This window comes from Nelumbo lutea, chromosome 6 (genome assembly GCF_056320005.1).
Source record: "Nelumbo lutea isolate HS-2025 chromosome 6, American lotus-T2T, whole genome shotgun sequence".
NCBI lineage: Eukaryota > Viridiplantae > Streptophyta > Magnoliopsida > Proteales > Nelumbonaceae > Nelumbo > Nelumbo lutea.
The window spans coordinates 22192447-22217730 of NC_142689.1; the positions used below are offsets into that span (position 1 = coordinate 22192447).

Below are 25284 nucleotides of genomic sequence, written 5' to 3' on the forward strand. Positions count from 1 at the left end.
TTTTTTTATCAGAAAAAAGGAAAATTTTATTCAGTTAAGAGAATCAGTTACAGAATTACAGCAAGTAGAAAGAGGACATTGCACCACAAAAGTGTCACAATAGAGCCCAGAGCCCCAGAAAAGCTGCTTCCTATGAACTCCCTGTTTGGCTAATGAATCAGCCATCCCATTTGCAGTTCTCCTGATCCATGTGAACGAGTCATTGAGTTCCCTTCCTAGGCTTACTGTCTTCCCTAGGAGGTGTCTATGAATCCAAGGAGCATCACTGCTTGAATTGGTCCATGATGTCACTATTTTTTGACTCCCCTTCTATCTCCAAGTTCTTAAGGTCTACTTGCTTTTACTATAAAATTTACCCCAAAAGAACGGCTTATTTTTGACACATGGCAAGTGCTTGATGTAGGCCTCCTCTTTGGGCTCCCAACTAAACCATACACAAGATTCCTATGTCATTTAAGAAAATTCCTAAGTGATCCAACAAGACAGATGCGGAGCCTATTGTGGCCAATCTAGATTGTTTATCAGATAGGAGAACCTTCTGATTGGCCATATGTCGAACCCTGCAATCTACATTATCCCTAATCCAATCTATTGGAATTATATTACATTAATAGTTGGAATTTATTTAGTTTTTAATTTGAAAGTTGCCCATTGAAGAGAACTTATCTAGAACACATGGAAGGGTTTAGGTTGAAGTTTTTCTCGTTAATCTAGGATGAGAGGAATTTGGGGACTCCTTTTCAGCCTGAATCAAAAGCCATGTTGAAGTTTTCTGCATCATTTAGATTTCACTAAATGACTCAACTGGAAAACATGCTCCCTAAAAGTCTGTATTTTCAAGTATTCAGTGTTCTAGTTTACATCATTCATCAATCACTGCCCAATCAAGAAGGCAATATGTTTTACCCATTTTCTTGTTTTAACAGTTTCAAGTGAAGTTTTTTTCTCTATTTTCCCTGTTGATATGGAAAAGTTGGAGATGAATTAGTAAAACAATATATGTAAATTGTGCCACAGGTTTTTGATAAGGATGTTACACAAGACAAGAGATTGGGCATAGTAAAATTACCTTTGCATGGCTTGGAACCTGATATTCCAAAAGAACTTGATCTGAGACTGCTACCGTCACTTGATATGATGAAAATTATAGATAAGAAGGACAGAGGATCTCTCACAGTTAAGGTATGAATTTCTGGTTTGGTTATCAAATCTACTTTCATCTTGTAATTAACAATTATTCATTTTCTTGCTCTTGGCCAAAATTTAAATGTCTAGAGCTGAAAATCTTTATATTTGTCTTTTTTTGTTCTTTGATTTTATTGGTTTCTTTTTTGCGTATACTTCTCAATTTTGTTTATGCCACAAAATATGCAAACTTTGATTTTTAAAGAGGATGAATCTAATGCAGCTGACATGTTGGAAGAAGTTTAAGATTTTGCTAATCCATGGTAGTTTTCCATCTATTTCTATGAAATGTAGCATTTAGGTCTACAGGTTGTTGTTAGGAGGAGCTGTTTAGTGGGATCATATTTAAAAAAAAAAATCAATGGTTGTCAATGATGTTGGGAATTCATAGATGGCTAACAGAAGTTCTTTGGTCTAAATGGAATATGATTCTAGGTGGAACTCTATTAATGAAGGTTTTTAGATTCACCAAGATAAGCCAGGAGGGTTTGCTTTCATTTCAGTAATTCACCAAGATAAGCCCTTCGGTTTGTGGAAGCAAGCCTTCGTTTGCACCAAGCATGAAGCTCTTTCTTGGAGGGAAGTGACGCTAGGTCTCTCAGCCAATCTTCACTCTCATGAGCTAGTAAATATCCACCCCATCGATGCTGATAGAGCGGTGGGCTTTGCTCTATCTGAGGAGCTAGTACTAAAGTGGGTTAGCCTAAATAATCTTCAGTTGTATGGAAAATCGATAGCTCTGGAATGGTGGGTTCCTATGAGCAACGCCTCTCCAGACTCCTTAGTCTTTAACGGCTGGCTAAAAATCCACGGGCTGCCCTACCACCTCTGGACTAAGGAGCACTTCATCCTAATCGGAAGCTTGTGTGGCAGCTTAGAGGAAATCGACAGGAAAACTAAAGATCTTTCAGCCTTGAGTTTTGCACGTATAGAGGTTAGAAGCCGGGGAGTTCATGCGATTCCCCGCTCCATTCCTCTGTTAGAGCGCGGAGTCTAGTTCTACCTCTTAGTCGAAGTGGCAAAGATGACCGAGTCTCCTCCCCAACCCGCTGAGTCAACTCACCTCCCCCTTCCCAAAATAGGAGCTGAAGACTCTACAGGAATAAAAACCTTTTCGGGGCTCTTTTGTAAGCTAGATGGAAGGAAATTGTTGGGACCCAAACACTCCCTTCGAACCCAACTGTAGGAGTGGAGCAGGCCACCACCGAACAACATTTCACTAGAAGACAGAGGGGCTAACGTGACACGCGGCAGAGCCTCCCAAAGTTAGTTACACTGCCACCAGAAGATATTCTCTCCATGACTGCATACGTGTAGGCCAGCAATATAAGGCCCTGATAATGTAATAAGTGGCATGAATGAATATCCCTTTCATCTCTCTCTAAGTCATTTTCTTCTCACCTTTCCCCTCTCTTCCCCACCCCCCCCCCCATCTTTTGTTTCAGGAGGTTAAGCCACCTTCGAAGGGGCTTCTGAGGTGAGCGGTAACTCATCAGATTGGTATAAGAGCCAGGCTATCCAAATCCTAGGCTTCACAATGCCAGAGACACGTTCCACTACTGTGGATGATAGGGTTGACCAGCTCGAGGTTGGATTCCACCAGGTGTTGAACGAACTCAAGGAACTCAAAGTGGTCGTCTCCAGTTTCGCCTCTCAGCAACAGCCTGGCGAGATCAGTCACCTAGCAGGAGCGGAAGCCTATGCTTCTAGTAGCCAAAGAACAGGGTATTACGCCACCAGAAAAGTCATTAAGATAAACTTTCCCAACTATTCTGGTGGAGATCCCATTCCTTGGATCTTCTGAGCAGAAAGGTATTTCGAATACCACAAAACTTCTGCACACCAGCGTGTCTCCATCGCCTCCATTCATCTAGAAGGAGACGCGATTCTATGGCTCCAATGGTATCGCCAGAATCATTCCCTGGTAACGTGGGCGGAGTTCACCGAAGCTTTGTGCATTTGCTTTGGGTCGACGACGTTTGTGGACTACGACGAGCTTATCACTTGGTTGAAGCAGACTGGAACGGTAGCAGAGTACCAGCTTGAGTTCGAGCGGATGGCAACCGGGGTACACGGCTGGCCGGAGAAAGCTTTAGTAGGATGTTTTGTGGGAGGTCTCAAAGAGGATATCCGTCTGGAGGTGAGGGCTCTCTGTCCGGCGACTGTCATGGCTGCCGTGGGATTGGCTCGCTTGCAAGAAGAAAGAATCGACAACCTTCGTAGAGCTAGCAAACCGACCTACCTGAATTTGAGGACTCCTCCATGGGTCGATCAATAGCCCATGAAACCGGTTGGGGATCACCAGAAGCCCATATTGCCCCGACCCATTATGCCCTTCAAATGTCTCTCATGGGCTAAGATGCAAGCCCGACGCGAGAAAGGCCTTTGCTATAACTGTGATGATAAGTTTGGACCGGGCCATAAATGCTGGGTCTAGCGGGTGTTTCTCCTACAGACAAAGGAAGAACTGGAAGAGACAGACCTAGAGCACTTAAATGACTGTGAACTGATTCCAGACAAACCAGAACTTGACGGGGCTGAGATCTCCTTACACGCCCTCATGGGCCTCAACTCTCTTCAGTCCATGCGCGTAGAAGGAAGATTGGTGGGCCAGACTGTGATGATTTTGATTGACAGTGGCTCTACCTTGAATTTCATCACTTGCCGTTTGGCTAAGCAGCTAGGTATGACCATACAACCCACTCCTCTCTTTTCAATCCATGTGGTTAATGGGAGTCGGATGTCGTGTAATGGTGTATGTAAGAAGGAAAAATCCTCATACAGGGCCATAATTTTGTGGTGGATCTCCACCCATTGGATTTCTCGGGGGCTGATATTATTTTGGGGATTCATTGGTTGCGTGGCCTGGGCCTTGCTCTATGTGATTGGGCCAAAATGACAATGGATTTTCACCAGGATGGCCAGACTTGTCATTTACAAGTGGTGCGGCCCTCTAGTCCACAAGGTGACATTTTAGCCTCCATGATACGGGCCTCCAAGGATGCTGGCCAACCCATATTTATGCACTTAGGCATTCGGCCCACAGTCCCAATTCTAGACAACCAGGGCTGTGTTCACCCCACAGAAGCCCAACACGAGGCCTTATGATCGATACTCAATCAGTTTGGCGATGTATTCAAGGAGCCAAACCAATTGCCTCCACCCCAGGCTCATGATCATCAGATACCTCTCTTACCCGGTTCTAAACCGGCCAATGTGAGGCCATATAGATACCCTTACTTTCAGAAGCTAGAAATTGAGAAGGCGGTGAGAGAACTATTGGGAAAAGGGCATATACAGACCAGCACCGGCCCTTTTTCATCTCCTGTACTCTTAGTGAAGGACGGTAGTTGGCACTTTTACGTAGATTACCGGGCCTTGAATCAGATTACCGTGAAGGACAAGTTTCCTATACCCCTCATTGATGAACTACTGGATGAGTTAGGAGAGGTACGAGTGTTCTCCAAATTAGACATGTGGTCCGGGTATCATCAGATTCGGGTCCACCAGGTTGACATCCACAAGACGACCTTTAGGACCCATGATGGCCATTATGAGTTTTTGGTTATGCCTTTTGGACTCACCAACGCCCCCTCCACCTTTTAGGTCCTCATGAATGACATCTTCAGGCCATTCCTAAGGTGATTTATTCTGGTGTTTTTTGATGATATTCTGGTGTACAATAGGGATTGGGACACACATATGGAACATCTGAAACTCACCCTCACAACTCTAAGGGGGCACCAGTTACATGCCAAAATGACAAAGTGTTCCTTTGGACAAGGACAACTTCAATACTTAGGCCATGTGGTTGCAGTAGGTCGGGTCATGGCAAACCCAGAAAAGGTAGACACCATCCAAAAGTGGTCCAAGCCCACTACTTTAAAGGCTCTGCCGGGCTTTCTTGGGCTTACCGGATATTATAGGCGCTTCATTAAGGGGTATGGGCTTATGGCCGCCCCTCTAACGCGTCTATTAAAGAAGGATTCATTCAGTTGGACTGATAAAGCCCAACGGGCTTTTGAAGATTTGAAGACAACAGTTTCTAGCCCTCTAGTCCTCACTCTTCTAGACTTCTCTCAGCCCTTTGAAATAGAATGTGATGCGTCAGGTGTAGGAGTAGGGGCCGTCTTGATGTAGAAGGGGCAACCCATTGCTTATTTCAGCAAGGCTCTCTCAGCAGCTCACCAAAACCAGTCCACTTATGTCAAAGAAATGGTGGCTGTGGTAATGGCAGTGCAAAAGTGGCGTGCATACCTATTGGGACGCCACTTTGTTATTAGGACAGACCAACGAAGTTTGTAGAGCAAAGAGTGCACACCCCGGAGCAACAAAAATGGCTTAGTAAACTGATGGGCTTTGACTACCTCATAGAATATAAGACGGGGCCTGCAAACAGAGTAGCTGATGCCTTGTCATGAGTATAAGAGTTAGCTCATCTGACTTGCTCTCAGCCCAATTTCCCTTTGTTTGAAGCTATACGGCAAGAAGCCAGGTCTGATCCGCAGTTGCAGGTCATTAGAGGTAATGGAGGCGAGACCCTTCACAAGTTGCTGGTTACCAAGTTGTGGGCCTGATCTTTTTCTTTAGGGGTTGGTTTGTTGTTGCCCAGACAAGTTTGATGCCCGTTCTCTCAAGTGCATCTTCCTTGGCTATTCTCGGACCTAGAAAGGGTATAGGTGTCACCATCCTGGTTCTCGACGGTCCTTTGTGTGTGCTGATGCCAGTTTCTTTGAGTCTACTCTGTTTTTTTTGGGTCTTGTGATGTTTCTTCCTCCTCATCACCTCCTCTTCCACTTCCCGTTGTCGATCCTCCTCCCTTTGTTTCAGTCGTGTCCAAATCCTTGCCTCCGGTGCCACCACCTGTTGAACGCCCACCTATCCGTCATGTGTATACACATCGCCCACGTGCACCAGCTACTACTCCTCTGGCTACATCTTAGTCGATGGATCCGGCACCTGACCCACACTTAGCATCTGAGATTGATCTACCCATTGCTTTGCAGAAAGGTAAACATACTTGCACCCTTCATCCCATTTCTAATTATGTTTCTCTTACTCACCTTTTCGCTTCCCATCGCCAGCTTGTTACCTTGTTATCATCATTTATTGTTCCTAAAGATGTCCAGGAAGCCCTTGCCTCTCCAGGGTGGTGCCATGCCATGGAAGAAGAACTCTCAGCCCTTCATCATAATCATACTTGGGACCTCACTGCTCTTCCTCCTGGGAAGCAAGTTGTTGGTTGTAAATGGGTTTATACGGTTAAGTATCTGCCTGATAGTAGTGTTGAACGCCTGAAAGCGTGAATAATTGCAAAAGGGTACTCCCAAACCTATGGCATTGACTACACAGAGACCTCACCGGTTGCTAAGATAGGGTCCGTTCGTGTTGTGATCTCTCTTGCAGCCATGTATGAGTGGCCACTATATCAGCTTGATATCAAGAATGCCTTTTTGCATGGTGACTTACTCGATGAGGTCTACATGGAGCAACCTCCAGGGTTTGTTGCTTAGGGGGAGGCTGGTAAGGTGTGCAGACTAAGGAAGGCTATATATGGGCTTAAACAGTTTCCTCGAGCATGGTTTGGTAGGTTCAGTGAGGTGGTAAGGAAGTTTGGTATGAAACAGTGGAAAGTTGACCATTCTGTATTTAGTCATGACTCTCTGGGAGGAAAAATACTATTGGTGGTGTATATAGATGATATTGTAATTATTGGGAATGATAACATTGGTATTGACAGGTTGAAGACTTATCTGCAGGATCACTTTCAGACAAAGGATCTGGGTAAACTGAAATACTTCTTGGGGATAGAGGTAGCGAGGTCCAAGGATGGGATTAACCTGTGCTAGAGGAAGTATGTGCTTGATTTGCTGGAAGAAACAGGCTTGTTGGGTGCCAAACCAGCTGAAACACCCATGGACACAAATACCAAGCTAAGTAGTGATATGGGTGAAGTGTTTGAAGACCCTGGCAGATACCGACGACTTGTGGGCAAACTGAACTACCTAACCATTACCAGACCAGACATCTCATTTGCAGTTAGTGTGGTAAGCCAGTTTATGCAAAAACCTCTGATTCCTCATTGGAATGCGGTTCTGAGAATTGTGAAGTATCTAAAAGGGGCTCCAAGTCCCGGTCTGATATACAAGAGTGGGGGAAAACTTGAAATAAAAGGGTATTCTGATGCTGATTGGGCCGATTCTATGTCTGCACTGCTTCTTGCCACAACCGTCTGCTTCTTACTTTTCCATGTCACTAGGTTACTTCCCAGAAACGTGCAATAGCCTGTAGTAGGGTACAACATTAACACTCCAATGAAGCTCTATTGTGATAACTAGGTTGCAGTTCATATCTCCTCTAATCCAGTGTTTCATGAAAGAACCAAGCACATTGAGGTTGACTGTCACTTTGTGAGGGAGAATGTGCTAAATGGAGAGCTAGATACTACACATGTTAATACAGGAAATCAGTGGGCTGACTTATTTACAAAAGGCTTGAGTCGGGGAAGAGTGGACTACATATGTAACAAGCTGGGAGTATATGATATATACTCACCAGCTTGAGGGGGAGTGTTAGCGTAGGGGTATTTATGTCTTTATACATTGATTGATGTTGATGATTTGTAGTGTTGTGTTGGAACATGTGCTCTTAAGTAAGGGCACATAGGTCTTTTCAGTCATGTTTTAATAATAATATAAATACTTATTGGCCGACTGGGAGAAGTCAAGTTGACTCTGTCAGTTCGAACCAGAATTCTCTTTTCTCTCTCTCTCTCTATCACCTTTTCTTCTTCTACATAACTGAACTCAGTCAGGCCGAACTCTAAGGCAGACCTGAATTATAACACATTCCAACAATAAAAGATCAAATGTTCCTTTTCATATTGTGTATTCTGATGTATGGGGGCCTACAAATGTAACCTCTGAGGGTGGATATCGGTATTTTATTACATTGATTGATGATTACTCTCGCTATACATGGGTAATCCCTATGCGTAGCAGAGACGAGGTTCCAAAGATTGTGCAAGACTTCTAGAGGATGGTGTTTACACAGTTCCATGTTGAAATACAGATCTTCCAATCCGATAATGCGAAGGAATACTTCCATGGGGAGCTAAATGAGTTCTTCGCCTCCCATGGGTCTATTCATAGAAGCTCATGTGCCAGAACACCACAGCAAAATGGGGTTGCTGAAAGAAAAAACAAACACCTCATTGAGATAGCCCGCGGGATGATGTTCCACATGAATGCCCCAAAAAGGTTTTGGGTGGATGCTATACTTACAGCTGCGTATGTCATCAACCGTATGCCCTCCAGAGTATTAAATTACATGGCCCTTCATCAGTTATTGTACCCTCAGTCACCTTTATTTTCCATCCCCATGAGAGTCTTTGGGTGTCGGGCCTTTGTCCATGATTTGTTTCCATCCAGAGGTAAGTTAGACCCTCGGTCCATTCCTTGTGTCTTCCTGGGGTACCCATCCTCTCAAAAGGGGTATCAGTGTTTTGATCCAGTCAGTTGTAAATATTTTGTGTCTATGGATGTGTCCTTCTTTGAGTCTGAGCCGTTCTTCCCTCCTCCTCAGGGGGAGAGCCGTAGTGTGGAAGAGAAGCAGGTTCAGGTGTCCCTTCCTTCTATTCCGGACCTCACTCCCTTCTGTGTCTTCCAGCGTACTCGTCGGAGAGATCGGCAGTGTGATAGAAATGTGGAGCAGCCAAACACTGAGCAACTGACATCATCAAAATCCCAGGAGGTAAGTCCAACCCCTAACCCTTCTCCCACTGTGGACGACCTAGACATCCTTATTGCTCAACGAAAGGGAGTCAGGTCGTGCACTACCAAACACCCCATTACCCACTTTGTTTCCTATGGCCACATCTCTCCCTCGTACCGAGCCTTCTTATCGGCAGTTGACTGCATCCCTGTTCCCAAGAATGTTACAGAAGCCTTAAATACCCTGAGTGGATAGATGCCATGAAGGAGGAGATTGATGCCCTCCACAAAAATCAGACTTGGGAATTTGTGGATCCTCCAGAGGGGAAAGAACCTGTGGGGTGCAAATGGGTGTTCACAGTTAAGCACAAGGTAGATGGAACAGTTGAAAGGTACAAAGCAAGTCTAGTAGCCAAAGGGTACACACAGGTATATGGAGTTGACTACGATGAGACTTTTGCCCCGGTGGCTAAGATGAACTCGATCAGGGTTCTCCTATCCTTAGCTGCTAACTTTGACTGGGAATTGCATCAATTGGACATAAAGAATGCCTTCCTGAATGGTGACTAGGAAGAAGAGGTATACATGGTTCAACCTCCTGTATTCTCCGCCAAGGGAAGTGAAAACAAGGTGTGCAATTTACAGAAGTCTCTCTACGGCTTAAAACAGTCTCCTAGAGCCTGGTTCAGTAAGTTTCACATGGCAATTCAAGAGATGGGGTTCCAACAGTGCCAGTCTGATCATACACTTTTTGCGAAGAGATGTCAGGAGCAGGTTGCCGTATTGATAGTGTATGTAGACGATATCATCATTACAGGGAGTTGGAGTTCAGAGATACAGAAATTGAAACAATTCCTTACATCCAAATTTGAAGTAAAAGATCTAGGACTCCTAAAGTATTTCCTTGGGATCGAAGTTGCCCGTTCAAAAAGGGGTATCTTTGTCTCTCAAAGGAAATATACCCTTGATCTATTACGGGGTATAGGTAAGTTAGGTGCAAGGCCGTCAGACACTCCTATGGATGCGGACCACAAGCTAGGTGACTGTATTGGTGAACCTCTGAAAGATGTAAAGCAGTTCCAAAGGTTAATGGGAAAGCTGATTTATCTATCCATGACCCGTCCAGATATTGCCTATTCAGTTGGAGTTCTGAGCCAGTTTATGCACTCTCCTAAGAAGCCACACATGGAGGAAGCAGAGAGAGTCCTTAGATATCTGAAGAAACATCCAGGAACATGCCTACTCTTCAGTAAACACAATTACCTAAAGGTGGAAGTTTTTATAGATGCTGATTGGGCAGGAGTCGTGGATGATAGAAAGTCCACTAGTGGGTATTGCACATTTGTGGGAGGAAATCTGGTGACCTGGAAGAGCAAGAAGCAAAGTGTGGTAGCAAGATCAAGTGCAGAAGCTGAGTATAGAGCTATGGCACATGGGGTGGCTGAAGTCCTTCGGCTAAAGAACCTCCTAGGTGAGCTTGGAGTTGTTATTCATAATCCTATGTCTCTTTACTGTGACAACAAGGCTGTAATAAACATTGCCAGCAACCCGGTCTTACATGAGAGGACTAAGCATATTGAGGTGGATAAGCACTTCATAAGAGAGAAACTGGAAAAAAGGGAAATTTGTATCCCTTATGTCAACTCCAAGGAACAACTTGCTGATGTCCTCACAAAAGGACTTCTGTGTTCGTGGCACAATGAGCTTAGTGACAAGATGGGCATGATAGACATCTTCAGCCCAACTTGAGGGGGAGTGTTGTAAGGCTTGAGTGTTCCTTGTAACTGTTGTTAGTGGGACAGTTTAACTACTAGTCTTTTCTTTCTTTCTTTTCTTATTGTTCTTATCCTAGGATATGCCGCCAGGGGCATACTTGTAATTTTGCCTTTTTTTATAAAGATTAATATAAATAGAAGACTGGCGGCTGCCAGTACTGAGTTTTTTGGCTTTTCTTTCTATCATCCATACCTCCCTTTCTCTCTCTCTCTCTCTCAATCATCACAAGAGACTACAGATTCAGTTGGACTCTGACAGGAGTTTACGGGCCTAATGCACCTTTAGACAGGCAAAGTTTTTGGGAGGAATTGGATGCTCTCCACGAGTTTGACGGAATCCCTTGGGTTCTAGGAAGTGATTTCAACGTAACAAGGTTCCCTCAAGAAAACTCCAACAGAAGAACTACAACTAGAAGCATGAGAGGATTCTCCAGTTTTATATTGAGGAACAACCTCTGTGACCTTCCTCTCCACAACAGACAGTTCACTTGTCAAACCTTCAAGAGAATCCAATAAGCTGCAGACTAGATAGGTTTCTGTTTTCCTCGGACTGGGCAAAGTATTTTCCAAATCTCCTCCAATAAATCAGACCTCGTTGTACTTCAGACCACTGGCCTCTAGTCTTGAGAACAGATCCGGCTTTGAAAGGAAAACACCCATTCAGATTGGAGAAGATGTGGACTCATCACAAGGATTTCCTGAAAAATGTAGCTTCATGGTGGAAGGAATGTAAAGCCGAAGGCTGGGCAGGGTACAGATTGCTGCAAAAGCTGAAATTCTTGAAAAGAAAACTGAAGTACTGGGTGAGAGAAGAGTTCAAATCATTCACGGAAGAAAAAATGCCATCCTCATGGAGCTGGAAGAGTTCGACAAAAAAGAGCAATCAAGAGATCTGGATGGAGAAGGAAGAAGCAGGAGAGATGCCCTAAGGAGTTCGTGGGAAAAGGTAATCTGAAAAGAAGAAATTTTTTGGAGGCAAAGGTCAAGGGTTAGATGGTTAAAGGAAGGAGACAACAACACAAAATTCTTCCACAGCTATGCATCGGGTAGGCGTAGAAAGAATCTCATCTCACAAATTAAGATGGACCAGAGGGAAGTGGAAGATGTAGAGGAGATCACTGAGACTTTTCTAAACCACTTCAAATCTCTTTACTCCAAGAAAAGGGCTAGGTGCTTTAACTTAAGAAACTGGGAAGGGCTGACTCTAGCAGAAGACAAGAGAATTTGGCTTGAAAGGGAATTTGAAGAGCAAGGAATTAGAGAAGCAGTCTTTGATATGGATGGAGATAGAGCACTTGGGCCTGATGGGTTCCCGATCTTCTTCTTCCAGATCTCTTGGGGAGTAGTAAAAGAGGACCTTTTGGAGGTCTTTAAAGAACTCCACTCTATGGGGGTGGTTAATAAAGGAATTAACTCCACTTTCATATGCCTCATTCCATAGAAAATTGGTATCTTGAAAGTAAAAGACTACAGGCCAATAAGTCTAGTAGGGAGTGTGTACAAAATAATGGCAAAGGTGTTGGCAAAACGACTCAGAGAAGTCCTAAAAGAGTTGGTTTCTCAAACCCAGTTTGCTTTTGTGAAAGGAAGACAGATTGTAGATAGCATCCTAATTGCAAATGAAGTTGTAGAAGAGAGAAGGAAGAGTGGAAGGAAGGGCCCTCTAGTGAAACTAGACCTTGAAAAAGCTTATGATAAGGTTGATTGGGATTGCCTACTCCAGATTCTAAACTTGAGGGGTTTTGATTCAAAATGGCTGCAGTGGATGAAAGGCTGTATTAGTTCTACCTGGTTCTTGATCATGATCAATGGAGAGCCTAAAGGTTATTTTAAGGCCAGCAGGGGTCTACAGCAGGGATGCCCCCTCTCCCCGTTCCTCTTTACAATGGTAATGGATGTTTTCAGCCAGCTTATGGAGAAAGATAAAAACCTCAATTTGATCAAAGGTTTTGAGGTCGAAAGAGATGCCATAAATGTTTCCCACCTCCTCTTTGCTGATGATGTCATCTTATTCCTAGAAGCCAATTTGGAGAACATTTCAAATGTGAAAAGAGTGCTCCAGTGTTTTGAACTAGTATCAAGGCTGAAGGTAAATTACTCTAAGAGCAGCCTAGCAGCAATAAACCAAATTGAAGGGTCCCTGATGGAAAGCTTCAAGGAAACTCTGAATTGTCGAGTGGAAAACCTCCCCTTTTCTTATTTGGGCATGCCACTAGGAGGTAACCCAAAAAATTCAAGCTTTTGGGAACCTGTGGTGGAAAAGTGTGAAAAGAAGTTAGCTACTTGGAAAAGCTGCTACCTATCAAAAGGGGGTAGAATCACTCTTATTAAGGCCTCCCTTGCGAACATGCCTGTCTATTTCCTATCAGTATTTCAGATCCCTGCAAGAATCAGATCACAGATCGAGAAAATCCAAAGATTTCCTTTGGGAAGGTGGAGGTGTCAAGAAAGGGCATCTAGTTAATTGGAATCAGGTCTGTAAACCAAAAGAGGCTGGAGGATTAGGAATTGGGCATTTAAAAGAGAAAAACATTGCCCTTCTTGGAAAATGGCTGTGGAGATTCCCCACAGAATCAAATTATCTCTGGGCAACTATCATCACCAGCAAGTATGGGTTAAATGCAAATGGTTGGGACTGCAATCTCCGATTAAACCGATCAGCTCTCTCTAATCCCTGGAAAGGTATTTCTGCTATTTACAACCTCCTTTTTTCTTTCATTAGATACAAGGTAGGTAACGGTAATAGAATAAAATTCTGGACGGATTTGTGGTGGAGCAACTCAACATTAGCAGATCTGTATCCCAGGCTCTGCAACCTTACTATACATAAGGGTGCAACCATCTCCCAGTGCCTTCCCATATCCAGCAATGGAAGAAACCTAAACCTGAACTTCAGAAGACCCTTAAGGGATCTGGAGATCAGCGAGCTAATTGAACTTCTTCTTTCTCTTAGTGAAGCTTACATCTCCCCAAATTCCCAAGATTCCCGAGTTTGGAAACCCCACCCTGGAGGTGAGTTTTCATCCAAATCTTTCTTCGAAGCTCTGGTTGCAGATACTCGAGGCAGTGATTTCCCTCACAAGATCTGGTGCAAGGTTATACCATCAAGAGTGAGTTTCTTTGTTTGGGAGGCTTATCTGCAGCTAGTGTACACTTGTGAGTTACTGCAGAAGAAAAATCTTGGAAGACTTTATATCTCCCCTCACGCCTGTACACTTTGCTTATGTGAAGGAGAGACAACAAACCACCTCTTCATACACTGCCAGGTAGCTAGCTGCATCTGGAAATTCTTTCTTCAGTTAGTCGGCTTCAGTTGGGTGGTTCCTAAGCATCTGTAGGATCTGATTTCTCAGTGGCAAGGAATAGGTCTGAGCAAAAAAGGTAAGACCTATTGGTTGATAATACTGCACACTGTTCTTTGGGGAATTTGGGAGGAAAGAAACAATCGGCTGTTTGAAAATAGGTCCAAATCTAAAGGTTAACTGATCAGCCACATCAACCACTACTGCAACTTGTGGGCCTCTAGCTAAGAGGAGTTTACAGGAGTTAGTATCAATGATCTCAGCAGAAACATATATAACTTTCTGGTTTCTTCCCCTCCTACCCCACTCTTTATCAAAGCTCCTTTAGTTAGAAGGGAAGGAATCTGGACTCTCAGCTTTGATGGAAGTGCTTATGGTAACCCCGGAGCTGCCGGCATTGGAGGAATTCTAAGAGATGAGAATGGCCACACATGCTGGGTTTATAGTGGTCCGATTGTGATAGCTGACTCAACAAAGGCAGAAGTGTTAGCAGCTCTAACAGGGATTCGCCTAGTCAGCAAACTGGGTATCCAAAGCTTCTCAATTGAAGGTGACTCAGCCAATACTATAAGATGGTTGGAACAACAGGAAACTGGACCTTGGAGACTTAGTCACATCCTATCAGAGGCAAGGGACCTCCTGGCTCCTTTTAATGTTTCTCTAACCTGGACCCCAAGGGAACTAAATGTAATGGCAGATGGTTTAGCAAAATTAGGAGTTATTCTAAAGACTCTGTACTGTGATTCCTGCCCTCCTGTGTGATTCTCAGGGGTCTCGCCCCTCTTTTGTTTTTGTACACACTCTTGTGTACCTCTCCTTTCTTCAATAAAATTGTTAACTTTTCTCAAAAAAAAATGAAGGTTTTCAGATTCCTAGCAACAGAATTAGATGCTACTTTCAGATTGCTTCAGAGGCAAGCAAATTGGTTGGTTCAGGGACCACTTATATTGGGCACTCTTTTTTTTTTTTTCCTTTTTGGTCCGCTACAGAAAATTTATTAATCAAGAGAGGAAAAATTACAATTTTTAGGTAACCTTGGCTGCCCCTAATCAACTTATATTGGGCACTCTTGTAAATATGCAATTAAGGTGAAAGGGGAAGGGATGGGTGATGGGTAAGCCTACCTAAGGGCTACTACTATTTTAAATGACTATTCTTTTGATCACTAATAAAGTTCTGATTTTAACTGATAAAAAGGTGAAGGACAGTTCTTCTTACTCTTATTCTTATTCTTATTCTTATTCCTATTATTGTTGTTGTTGTTGTTATTGTTGTTGTTTGGGAGTGGAACTGCCAAAGGAATCTAGATGCATATGGGTAAAAACTGAATGAAAATTTTTAATACTTGATTAACTTTCTATCCATATTTTTTATTCTTTTTTCTGATGAGTAGTGCATATAATTTTTTACATAAAGAGAGAAATACAATACCTAGGGAAGAGTGTTTCTTATGCTACTCATAAACCAATTTCTCCTTCTATGCTATATTATTGTGCATCAACGAGTCAACAATCTCATTGACACTGCAACAATGTCTCAAAAATCAAAACTATGTATCTAGAAACATTCCATATTTTATTAATCTATATTTTAATATGCCTAAAGGCCATCCTCTAGAACTAAAGATGGAGTAACCCTTCTTCGTGAATTCCTCCCTCAATTATTAAAGGATTGCAAAAAACAGGATCATGGAAAAATGAACAGTAATTTTGCAAGTGTTACGCTCTTACCGGAACTCATTTGTTTCCATCTCTGCCAAATCCTTTTGTGCAACAGACTGGAGAAAGCTTTGAAAAGGTTAGGTGTTTCTGTAACTACCCAACTCTACATACATACTGGCTCAAATGGGGGCAGCCTCCCAATAGACACCAAACATCAATCTAAAGTTTCTCAAAATGATGGAATTCTAGAAAGAAGCATGCCTATTACCACCATGCTTAACCGTTTTTGAGATTATGCTGTGACTTTTATTGGTTTCTATTGTTACCTCTGGCACCGATATCAGATGCTGGTAGACCCTAGTGTCCCTCCCCCCCCCCCCCCCAAAAAAAAAAAAAGAAAGAAAAAAAAGAAAAGAAAAGAAAAGAAATCCAGTCGTTCTGGATCATGTGAAACATTGATGGAAAGAGGTATTCAGACAAATATCATGTTTACATTGTAGAAAAGTTGAGCCCATGCGATAATGCAGCTGACATTAAGGTTACTTCAACGAGGAATTGACAGAGACAAGGATGCCTTTTTTCCATTTTGGCTATCATAAAAATATTGCATCGTATTTAGATTTGTCATTGTTCATAATACACTTGCTGTTTTTACATTTTGGCTTTTATATAGGTGCATCTTATCCAAGGTTTGAATTTGGATGGGCATGCAGGTCTTGTACCATCAGTTCAACAAGGAAGAACAGTTGGCAGCCCTGGAAGAAGAAAAGAGGATCTTAGAAGAGCGGAAAAAACTGAAAGAAGCAGGGCTAATTTCAAGCACAATGGATGCACTAGATGGAGCAGCTTCATTGGTTGGATCGGGGGTTGGACTAGTGGGAACTGGTATCGGAACAGGAGTTGGTCTGGTGGGAAGTGGACTTGGTGCGGGAGCTGGGCTTGTTGGGAGTGGTATCAATACTGGAGTTGGGTTTGTGGGAAGCGGTCTAGGTGCCGTTGGCAGTGGCTTGAGCAAGGCAGGAAAGTTCATGGGCAGGAGCTTAACAGGGCAATCTGGCTCTTCCAAGAAGAGTGAAAGCAACACTCCAGTAACACCAACAGAAGAAAATGGTGGGGGAAAAACAGCATAAGCCTTTTCCATATGGCTGTAGACGTTGTGAATTGTATGCTTCTAAGTTGTTACACTATACAGTAGTGAAAAAAAGTCGTTAGACGACAAATTCCTGATTTTTTTTCTTGTTTCTCTTATATCCTTGTTTAGTGTGGAAATCACTTTCACGAATTTGTTTGTTAATTATCTAAGGTGGTTTCTTCTCAATATGCATCCAAAGTTGCTCTTCGGCTCCTAACTGGATTTTGATAGGAGATGGAAAATCCATGGAAAGCCTTCCGTTGCTCTTGAGCGGGCCTTTTCTGTATATGCTTCGTTTAACAGACATCGGTATAGAACGCACTGATCTGATGAGCACAATTGTTGTGTACTTGTGTTCACCAACCATCAATTATTATCATGGCATCATCGTTGGGGCTCTTTTATGGATATGGAGGAGCCCGTGAAGATACTAAATTTGTTCGTGATGATGTATTGATCTCAAATGTATTCCCATTCCGAGCTAAAGCCTAAAGAGGTTCAAATTCCATATGAACATCATCTCATCCTTTTAGAAAGTTGTGTAGGATTACGGATCCAATTCATCCCGTTAGCTTTATGGTGTGTATGTCTCATCTATCTAGTATGTCAACATGCTCTAATTCTATGAGCATGACCTTTTTTTACTCACTTCATTGACTCATTTTCACCTGCTCCAGATTTTTATTTTGGTGACTAAACTGGGGATTTCATTGAACAAAGGGAAACAAGAGTTGCTGAACTCCTTTCCTTCAACCTTTTTCTATTTTTTGAGCTGACGACTGATGAGCAATGAACACGCACGAGATACCCGATAAGAACTGGGCTCATTGGGTCACCACTCTGATAGCGAGGTAGTATGCATGACGCCTTTATCTCGCTGATTCACTGATGCTGTTACTTGAAGTTTATTATAGATTAATGTGTCAGGCAGGGAGAGCCCAGCAGAGGCTGTTGAACGTACCATCATTCAAAAGAAGACACTGCTCATTCTCTTCTACCTTGAGACTGAACTGATTATCTTCAAAGAAAAAGAGAGAAAAACATGAAATATGAAACAATAAATGAAAGCAAAAGAAATAATTAGACAAGAATGTGTTTTAGATCTAAAGGTAGAATACAATGACTTTATTAGTCTAGAATCTCAAACACCTCAACTGGTTCAGTCTTGAGGTAGAAAACAATGAACAATGTCTTTTTTTGAAGAGTAGTTTTGACATTTTCAACAGATAACTGACTGCTGATTAACGGTAATGACTAATTTGACACTTTTTGAAAGTTTAGGTATTGAAGTGACACGTTTAAAAGTTTGGGTACTAATTTGACACTGCCCCCAAAATTCAGGGTATTAAAGTGAAAATTTCCCAAAAAACAGGGCATAATACGTTCAAATTTCTTAAAAAATTTGTACTGATCAACTTAGAATGTTGCAATGGTACCAAACACAACCTATGTTTGATAGAGTCTACTAAACTTGAAATGGACACACAACAGCAGACTTGATAATATCATGCCTGAATGTCAGGACCAGGTGTGTCGTTGTCGTTTGAACACCATCAGCTGAGCCTGAAACGTCAATGGTAGAGGTACCAAGCATTGTGTAAACCATTACACAATATTTCTTGATAGACGGTTTTTTAATATAAAAAATTGAACTTGTCTTCCCGTTAACAAAATATTTCAAACACAATATACATCCATTGATGCTCTTTTTTTTTGCTTAACGTATATCTAACTAGAAGTACATCTCCATGTTCTCAATTATGAAATATGAACACATCAAAAGTGGTTAACTTTATTTGAATTACACAATACACATGAATACAGACGAAATATAAAACCATACCACTAGATATAAAATCAACATACTGGATCACTAAAAACGAAGCACAGTAAAACTTCAACAGAGAGAGGCTTATAAAACCATGGAGCAGCTTCTATCAAATAACTCCAAAGAAGAATGAGATGGAGAAATTCTAGTGCCATGATCCCAGCGGTTGTCACCCTAGCTCAGTTTAGAAAGAGTACAAATACAAATATGTAGAGGTAAATACATACAAAATATAAGGTATTGCACTCTACATATACTCTATCCAAACTGAGACTTAATCTCAAAAGGATAAAACGACACATGCCCCCCCCCCCCCCCCCCCGCTTTAAGTTTTGGCCGTACTCTGAAGTCTTGTGGTTTGCTTCAATACCAATGAAGTGTTTATTATGTGATCTTCCAGCGACCACAAACTACCATTCTGATGGATACACCACCTTTCTTAGAACAAGATAGTGTTGCGGCTTGAATCCATGTTTGAATTGTTCTCCAAATTTGATGGTAATGGAACGATGCCAACAAAGGGGAATGCACAGTAGCTCATCAACCAAAACCAGGAGGCACATCAGGATCTTCATCATTGCCATCACATAGCTGCTTACGATCAACAAATGCAGCAAAGCCAGGTGGGACACTTGGCTCACTATCTTTCAGATTTGATGCGTCCTCTGGATGATTAGGCACTTCAGTTTGCTCTTCTTCATGTCCTTGACAATGATTGCAGAGAAAGAAACCTGGTGGTTCTTTGGTTTCGCTACCAGATGTATCATCCCTTTTGCAGGTAGGGATTGCAAGAGTACCATTATCAGCAACTTTCTTGTAAGTTGAGCTTGGGGAGGATAGTTCAACTAGTTCCTTGCCTTTTAGGTTCACTAGCTTATTATACACAGATTGTACTGTATCGGTGATTTCACTTTTCATGCCATCATTAGATTTGATCACTTCCCACAGCCCATCAGAAATCTGGCCCATTACCTGGTCCCTGGGGATGCCAAGTCTGGTTGTTTAGTTATATAACAATCCACTGCCAATGGTGCAAAACCAATTAAACAAGAAGTGATTGTTTCATCTATTGCACAGAGAATTTTACCAGAATCTTTCCCCCAAACTACTCAGAAAATGGAAAACATCAAAACATATGCTATGAGCCATAAGAAAAGAGAGTAAACAATTCAAACAACAGAACAGACTCTAGAACATCCACAGCTTACCTAATTTCTTCATGAACGGCATCACAGAGTTGTCTAGGTTTCAAATTCTCTGCTCTTGCATGATTAAGTGCAGCTGACTGCTTCACCATTGAGATAATACAGTTACGCAAGTCTTCCTGCAGCAGAATTCCTTGTTCAGTAATGAAAAATTAACTCTAACTAGATGGCATGCATGCATGCATGCACATATATGTGTCTATGTCTCACAGGATCTGTATGATACTTTGGTTATGTTTCTTGTGTTTTGTCTATGTTATTTTGAACTTTTTTTTTTCTATCAAGAACTGTAAAGTGTAAACTTTCATTACCATTAAGAATATGGTATGGTACAAAGAGTAAAAATGCAAAGTAAAGACAGTGAGAGAAAAACTCTTATCTCTCCCCTAACAGCACCCCTCTCTTACACTTGTGCCCAGAAAAGAACTTGCTGTCCCACCCCTTGCTTGGCTAATGTATCTGAAAAAGAATTAGCATTACGCTTGCACAATCTGAATGATACTTCCATGCCCCTTGTTAACCACCTGAATTTTTTCTTCACATTATTGTAGATCCACATCTTCATTTCCTCACTTTGAAGCCAATTTACAACACCAATTGTGAGTCCCCTTCAACTACCAACTTCCTAATGTTCAAGTCCTTGCCCTTTGCACTCCTTCCACCATTGCCAAAACCTCTGATCTGAAAGTCTCCCTCCCCTACCAGGCCTAAGTATGAAGCATGTTAGTTTGAACTTTGAACTATTCTACTGTGCTATCAATTTATTCACTTACATAATTAGTTATCCACATATAATGGGGATTCAAGCAAAGCATCTCCAGAATGCCTAATAAAGATAAACAGAAGTTGAATTTCAGTTACCCTAGGCATTCCTCAAACCCCGTTAATACCTGTTCTGGCAAGATGTTGACTAGACTATTATCTCTTCTAGGTATGCACCTGAATGAGGCATTCAGACCAAGAACCTGAATATCAATTGCACCTCCATTCCAGAATGTAGCCAATGCCAATTAATGACCCTTTGACAGTCCCCTACTTCCCTTCAATAATTAAGGTCCCGTTTGGTGTGTCTTTCCGCGCGGTCTTTCGGTGGTTTACAAGCTGGGCAGACCGCACCACGGTCTTTTTCCATTGATTCGTAATAGATCTAGCTGCCAAAAGTCGGTGTGCCAAAAAGACGTGAGAAGCTCATTTTGGGCTGATTTTGGAAAGCTCCAAATGGAGCTTTTCGCGTCTTTCTCACTTTATTCTCGCGTGGAAAGGCACACAGAAAAACGTGAGGTAGCCAAACTAGCTTCGGGCTGCTCAGATCTTCATGCAAAAGCTCAATGTGTCTTTTGACTGTCAGAGCTACCAGAAGATTTTCCCAAAAAACTTGCCAAATGGCCCCCTAAGTCTCCATCAAGCAATTGGGGCAAGCTGTAAACCTTTAATTAAAGCTAGAATTTCTGCTTGCAAAAAGTTACCAAAGCCCAATGGCCCTGAGAATCTGAGAAGGATATTGTGATTGACATCTCTCATTTGCCAAGGCTACAGCCATCAAAGTTCATCTTTAATTTACCTTCCCTATGAAGTCCTCCATTCAACCACACTTTGTTGTTTCCCTGAAGAAAATCCTGCCACCACCTGTCAGCCTCCTCAAAAGATCATTCATAGCGACTCTTCTGAGCTCTTCACATGAAAAAGTCCAATGAATGGCTCTCACCATAGTGAGGCCAATTAAGGAATGTCTCTCTTGGAGAGAAAATAGCTGGCTAATGTTTGAATGAAGTGACCAAGACATCCCGGAAAGGAAGACAAAGTGTTTTGGGGAGTTACCAATGAATAAAAGAAATATGAGCAAACATGAAAGATGAGGTTTGGTAGACAAAGTTGGCCTAACAAAATGGGAACTCTTCGTTGTACATAACATTCTTTTACCATAATCAATAAAAGTTCAATTTAATGCTCTCCCTACCCTTGAAGCAAAGGACACTATATTAGATCAACTTCATTTGTTACATTCTTTTATTTTTTTTCACATATTCATGCAATAACCCTATATTAATAATGTAAGTATTCTCTTGCATACCCTCTTGTGCCAAACTAAGCAAGGATGCTCTAAGCATAAGCATCTAATATCATTTCCAATCTTACAGAAACTTCGTTAAAATTTTCAAAAGTAAGAAATGTTTGTAGGTGGCCTAGGGACCTATTATAATTTTAAAAATAGTTAAATAAAGTATACCTTTTACCAGAGGGAGGTTATGCACCCTACCACTCTCGATCTCTAAATCTATAGTTTCTTACTTTCAGTGGTTAATCTCTGGTTGTTTCCGTTGCCTTCTCTTTCTCTCTCTCATTAGCCAAAGCATAACTTGAGAAAGGAGAGCTACTCCCTGATAAAGGGATATCTAACAATATAAAAGGGAGGCTCCTGATCTCTCATGAGAGTTGGCGTTTCCTATGCATAGCTCTGAACTTCTCAAATCTCGATTTTTGTGATTGATAAAGGTCTTTTTTTTTTGCTATAACATGGTCGGCATATAATGAAGGATTAAATTGGGAAATTTGATACGGGAAACAGATAGGACGCCGTTGTCGAATCACAGGAGGAAATTCTTAGAGAACAAAGATAATGATAATAAAATAAAATAAAAAGAAAGGCACACCTTTTCCTTGAGTTTACGGATGATCTTGAGGCGGAGCTTGTCAAAATCTCCATCATCCTTGAGCTTCGCGATCACCTCCTCCGTGCTGACCTTCCCGTTGCCACCACCACCGCTTTCCATCACCCAAACGCCCAAGCTACGATCTTTGTTTTGCCTACTCCTAACAACAACTAATAAATAACAAATGGGCCTGTATTGGGTGGAATCTTGGATGGAGGCCTATCTCTTCAGCCCACCAATTGGTTAATCATATGGCTATGGCCTATGGGTATTCTCAATCTTATGATGATCTCAACAATTCAACTATACTAAAATGGCTGCTGTGGATACTGGTTACATGCCCCACAACCCACTTATTGCATCTTAAAGAAACATCAATTCTAATGGTAAAACAAAGAAAACCTAAGAAATTCAGTCTCAGATCAGGCTTCAGTTTCTCTACTGTAACTAATTAATTCAGAAAAAAATTTCCAACATCTAGCTCTGGAAATTTTTTTAATCTTTTAAAAATATTATTATTCATCATCAACTTTGCTACCATCTTTTCATAGTTGATCTATTTTCTTTTTGTAATCTATTCCCAAAATCATGACAATATTCAATTTTTTTTTTTACTTTTGTCACATGGTTTTTGAGAATATTTTTCATCCTCCAGAGTCCATATTATTTTTTCATAGAAGCACAAACCGAAAGTACATTTGAGTTTGAAAAAGAGGAAAAAAAGGAACCTCCATGACTTAACAAATTAACTTGCAATACCTCTAAAGAGTCTGAACAGTCTGAACCGCTGCTTTCCTGTCCTGGACTTTTGACATCCAAAGTTTCTCCATTTGGTTCTGTGCCTCAATCGTATCATTGTCCAGTGTGGCCATGACTGTATCACCGTCATCTAAGGTCCGAAGTTCATCCGGTTAAACAATAGGGATGGGTCTGAGAGAACTGATATGGTTTTGGTTTTGGCCAATAGAAGTTGACATGGTCTCCACCAAGAAGCCCAAGTTAGGCATTTATCCTAGATTGGTTCTAACCATATTCCGATATTATTACCCCATAGGGGTCGTGTTACTCTTTTAAGTGAACACTACCACAATATCACATCAACAACTTCAAGTAATCACACAATTTTTTTCTTAGGGGGATGATAATAGCAAGATTTGACACCACACCACCGCTGGGACAAGTCATCCAGTGCAGCGATTGGGCTACTCCTCACCCCTGAGTTGATATATCAATCTATATCTATATTACTTATAAAAGTGCCAATAGAGTCTCTTTTTTTAGAATTTTTATTCGACATAAATTGCCCCTCATCTATAGATTTCAAAGGGAGAATTTTGTATTTTAATATGTTAATAAATAAGTGGTAATTAAAACAATTGATATTGCATTAATCATCATTAAAGTCATCAACCAATCTAAGCCATTATAGATTTATAGGTGTACTTTCCCAACATACACCATAACGTATTAATAATCATATGTGAATACTTCACCCCCGCATACACTTTAAAAACTTACTTTCCTCTAACATTAACACTTCTATCTATAAGCCTTTTGCCCTATTACCTCTTTCCTATCAAAGGCAACCTCACTCCTTCAGCTATGATCCAACTACACACCCTTAATGTGGAGTGAAGAAAAGACCGGAATCAATCAACATGAGGTAATAAGGAAGTGCAAAGAGGTGAGGTATAAGTTACTGAAATGGAATGCACAAGTTTGGCAAAGTGCAAGGTTGAACTAAATCTACTCAATTAGAGTTAAACGTGGAAAAATCATAGAATGGCAGTTTCTATAGTCAAAGTAAAATTCATGAATCGGAGAAAAAAAAAAGATGAGGAATATAAAAGAGAGGGAATTCTTTGGGCTCAAAAGTCGAGATAGAATTAGCTAAAATTAGGGGATAAAAACAATGCTAGGTTCTTCCGTGTGGAAACCATGAAAAGAAGGGCAAGGAATAGAATTCTCTCAAAAAGATTAAAATAATAGGTGGGTGAATGGACAAAAGCAGATATGTGAGTTATTGGTTAACCGCTTCAAAATTATAAGACTTCAAATCTTCAAGATGTTGGAGGTGTACTTTAGATGATTGATAAAGTAGGTTAGGATGATGACAACGTTAGGTTACAGAGGGAGGTTGGCCTCTTCTTGAGAGCATAATTAGCACCAATCAGAGTGCTTTTTTTATCAAGTCAAATGATTTTTTGATAATGTTCTATTTTTTCATGAAAAATACCAAAGAGAAGAAGGGGCTTGTGTTGGTTAAGTTAGATGTGAATAAAGCTCATGATAGAGTTGAGTGGGGTTTTTTAAGAAGTGTTTTGGGGACACAATTATGAGTTGGATTATGCAGAGTTTGACTACAGTCTCTTATCAACTATTGGTTCATGGAAGCCTAGTAAAAAATTCTATCCCTTAAGAAATCTTAGGCAATGTGATCTTTTGTCACTCTATCTATTCCTCTAATGCTCTAAGGTGCTTTTTGTTGTTTTTCGAAAGCTTCAAGTCGATGGTGGGATTTCTGGTATCAAAATGAATAATAATTGCCCTAGTATCACTCATCTCTTTTTAGTAGCTGGTAGCCTGGTAGAGAGGTGATGGTAAAGGTAATTTTAACAGCCATTCCTATGCATACAATGTCATGTTTCTTATTGCCCTTATAGTCAGTTAGCTAGAATTTAGAGGAGTTTCCTTTGGGGAGAGGATGATCAAAGTAACAAAATTCATTGGATTGGATGGAAAACCCCTATAAGGATAAATCAATAGAGGGCTAGGATTTAGAGACTCCTAAGCTTTCAACAAAGCCCTCCTAGCAGAACCTGCCTTGAGATTC

General features: G+C 41.4%; 2 protein-coding genes across 4 annotated transcripts in view; one reads left to right on the forward strand and one right to left on the reverse strand.

Moving 5' to 3' along the window:
• The window catches only part of LOC148847891 (calcium-dependent lipid-binding protein-like), a 31027-nt gene extending 14074 nt beyond the window's left edge, over nt 1-16953 (forward strand). Inside the window, exons 10-11 of the mRNA XM_088948973.1 lie at nt 1018-1182; nt 16349-16953. Coding sequence (XP_088805099.1) covers nt 1018-1182; nt 16349-16765 — 582 coding nt within the window. The 3' untranslated portion in view covers nt 16766-16953. The remainder of the gene's footprint in view (nt 1-1017; nt 1183-16348) is intronic.
• Nucleotides 16954-18535: 1582 nt separating this feature from the next.
• LOC148847892 (uncharacterized) lies at nt 18536-23662 on the reverse strand. Of its 3 annotated transcripts, none has more exons than XM_088948975.1 (4): nt 23211-23662; nt 22452-22611; nt 19804-19919; nt 18536-19574 (listed from the first exon to the last, which is right to left on the reverse strand). In XM_088948975.1, the coding sequence occupies exons 2-4, from the start codon at nt 22569-22571 to the stop codon at nt 19136-19138; spliced, it is 675 nt and encodes a 224-aa protein (XP_088805101.1). In that variant the 5' UTR covers nt 22572-22611; nt 23211-23662; the 3' UTR covers nt 18536-19135. The 3 variants fall into 3 exon arrangements, with proteins under 3 accessions (XP_088805101.1, XP_088805100.1, XP_088805102.1); XM_088948974.1 differs by having other exon boundaries at nt 22452-22621; nt 23211-23444; XM_088948976.1 differs by having other exon boundaries at nt 22452-22605; nt 23211-23337.
• Between the last annotated feature and the right edge of the window lie 1622 nt (nt 23663-25284).

Excerpts from the sequence above, each read along its gene's own strand:
- LOC148847892 (XM_088948974.1), bottom strand. The coding sequence starts at position 23,340 with ATGACGGTGATACAGTCATGGCCACACTGGACAATGATACGATTGAGG. Across the intron at positions 22,622-23,210 it reads ACTGTTCAGACTCTTTAGAG|TTGTTGTTAGGAGTAGGCAA; the intron begins GTATTGCAAGTT and ends GTTATTTATTAG. Across the intron at positions 19,575-19,803 it reads GCCGTTCATGAAGAAATTAG|GGACCAGGTAATGGGCCAGA; the intron begins GTAAGCTGTGGA and ends TGGCATCCCCAG.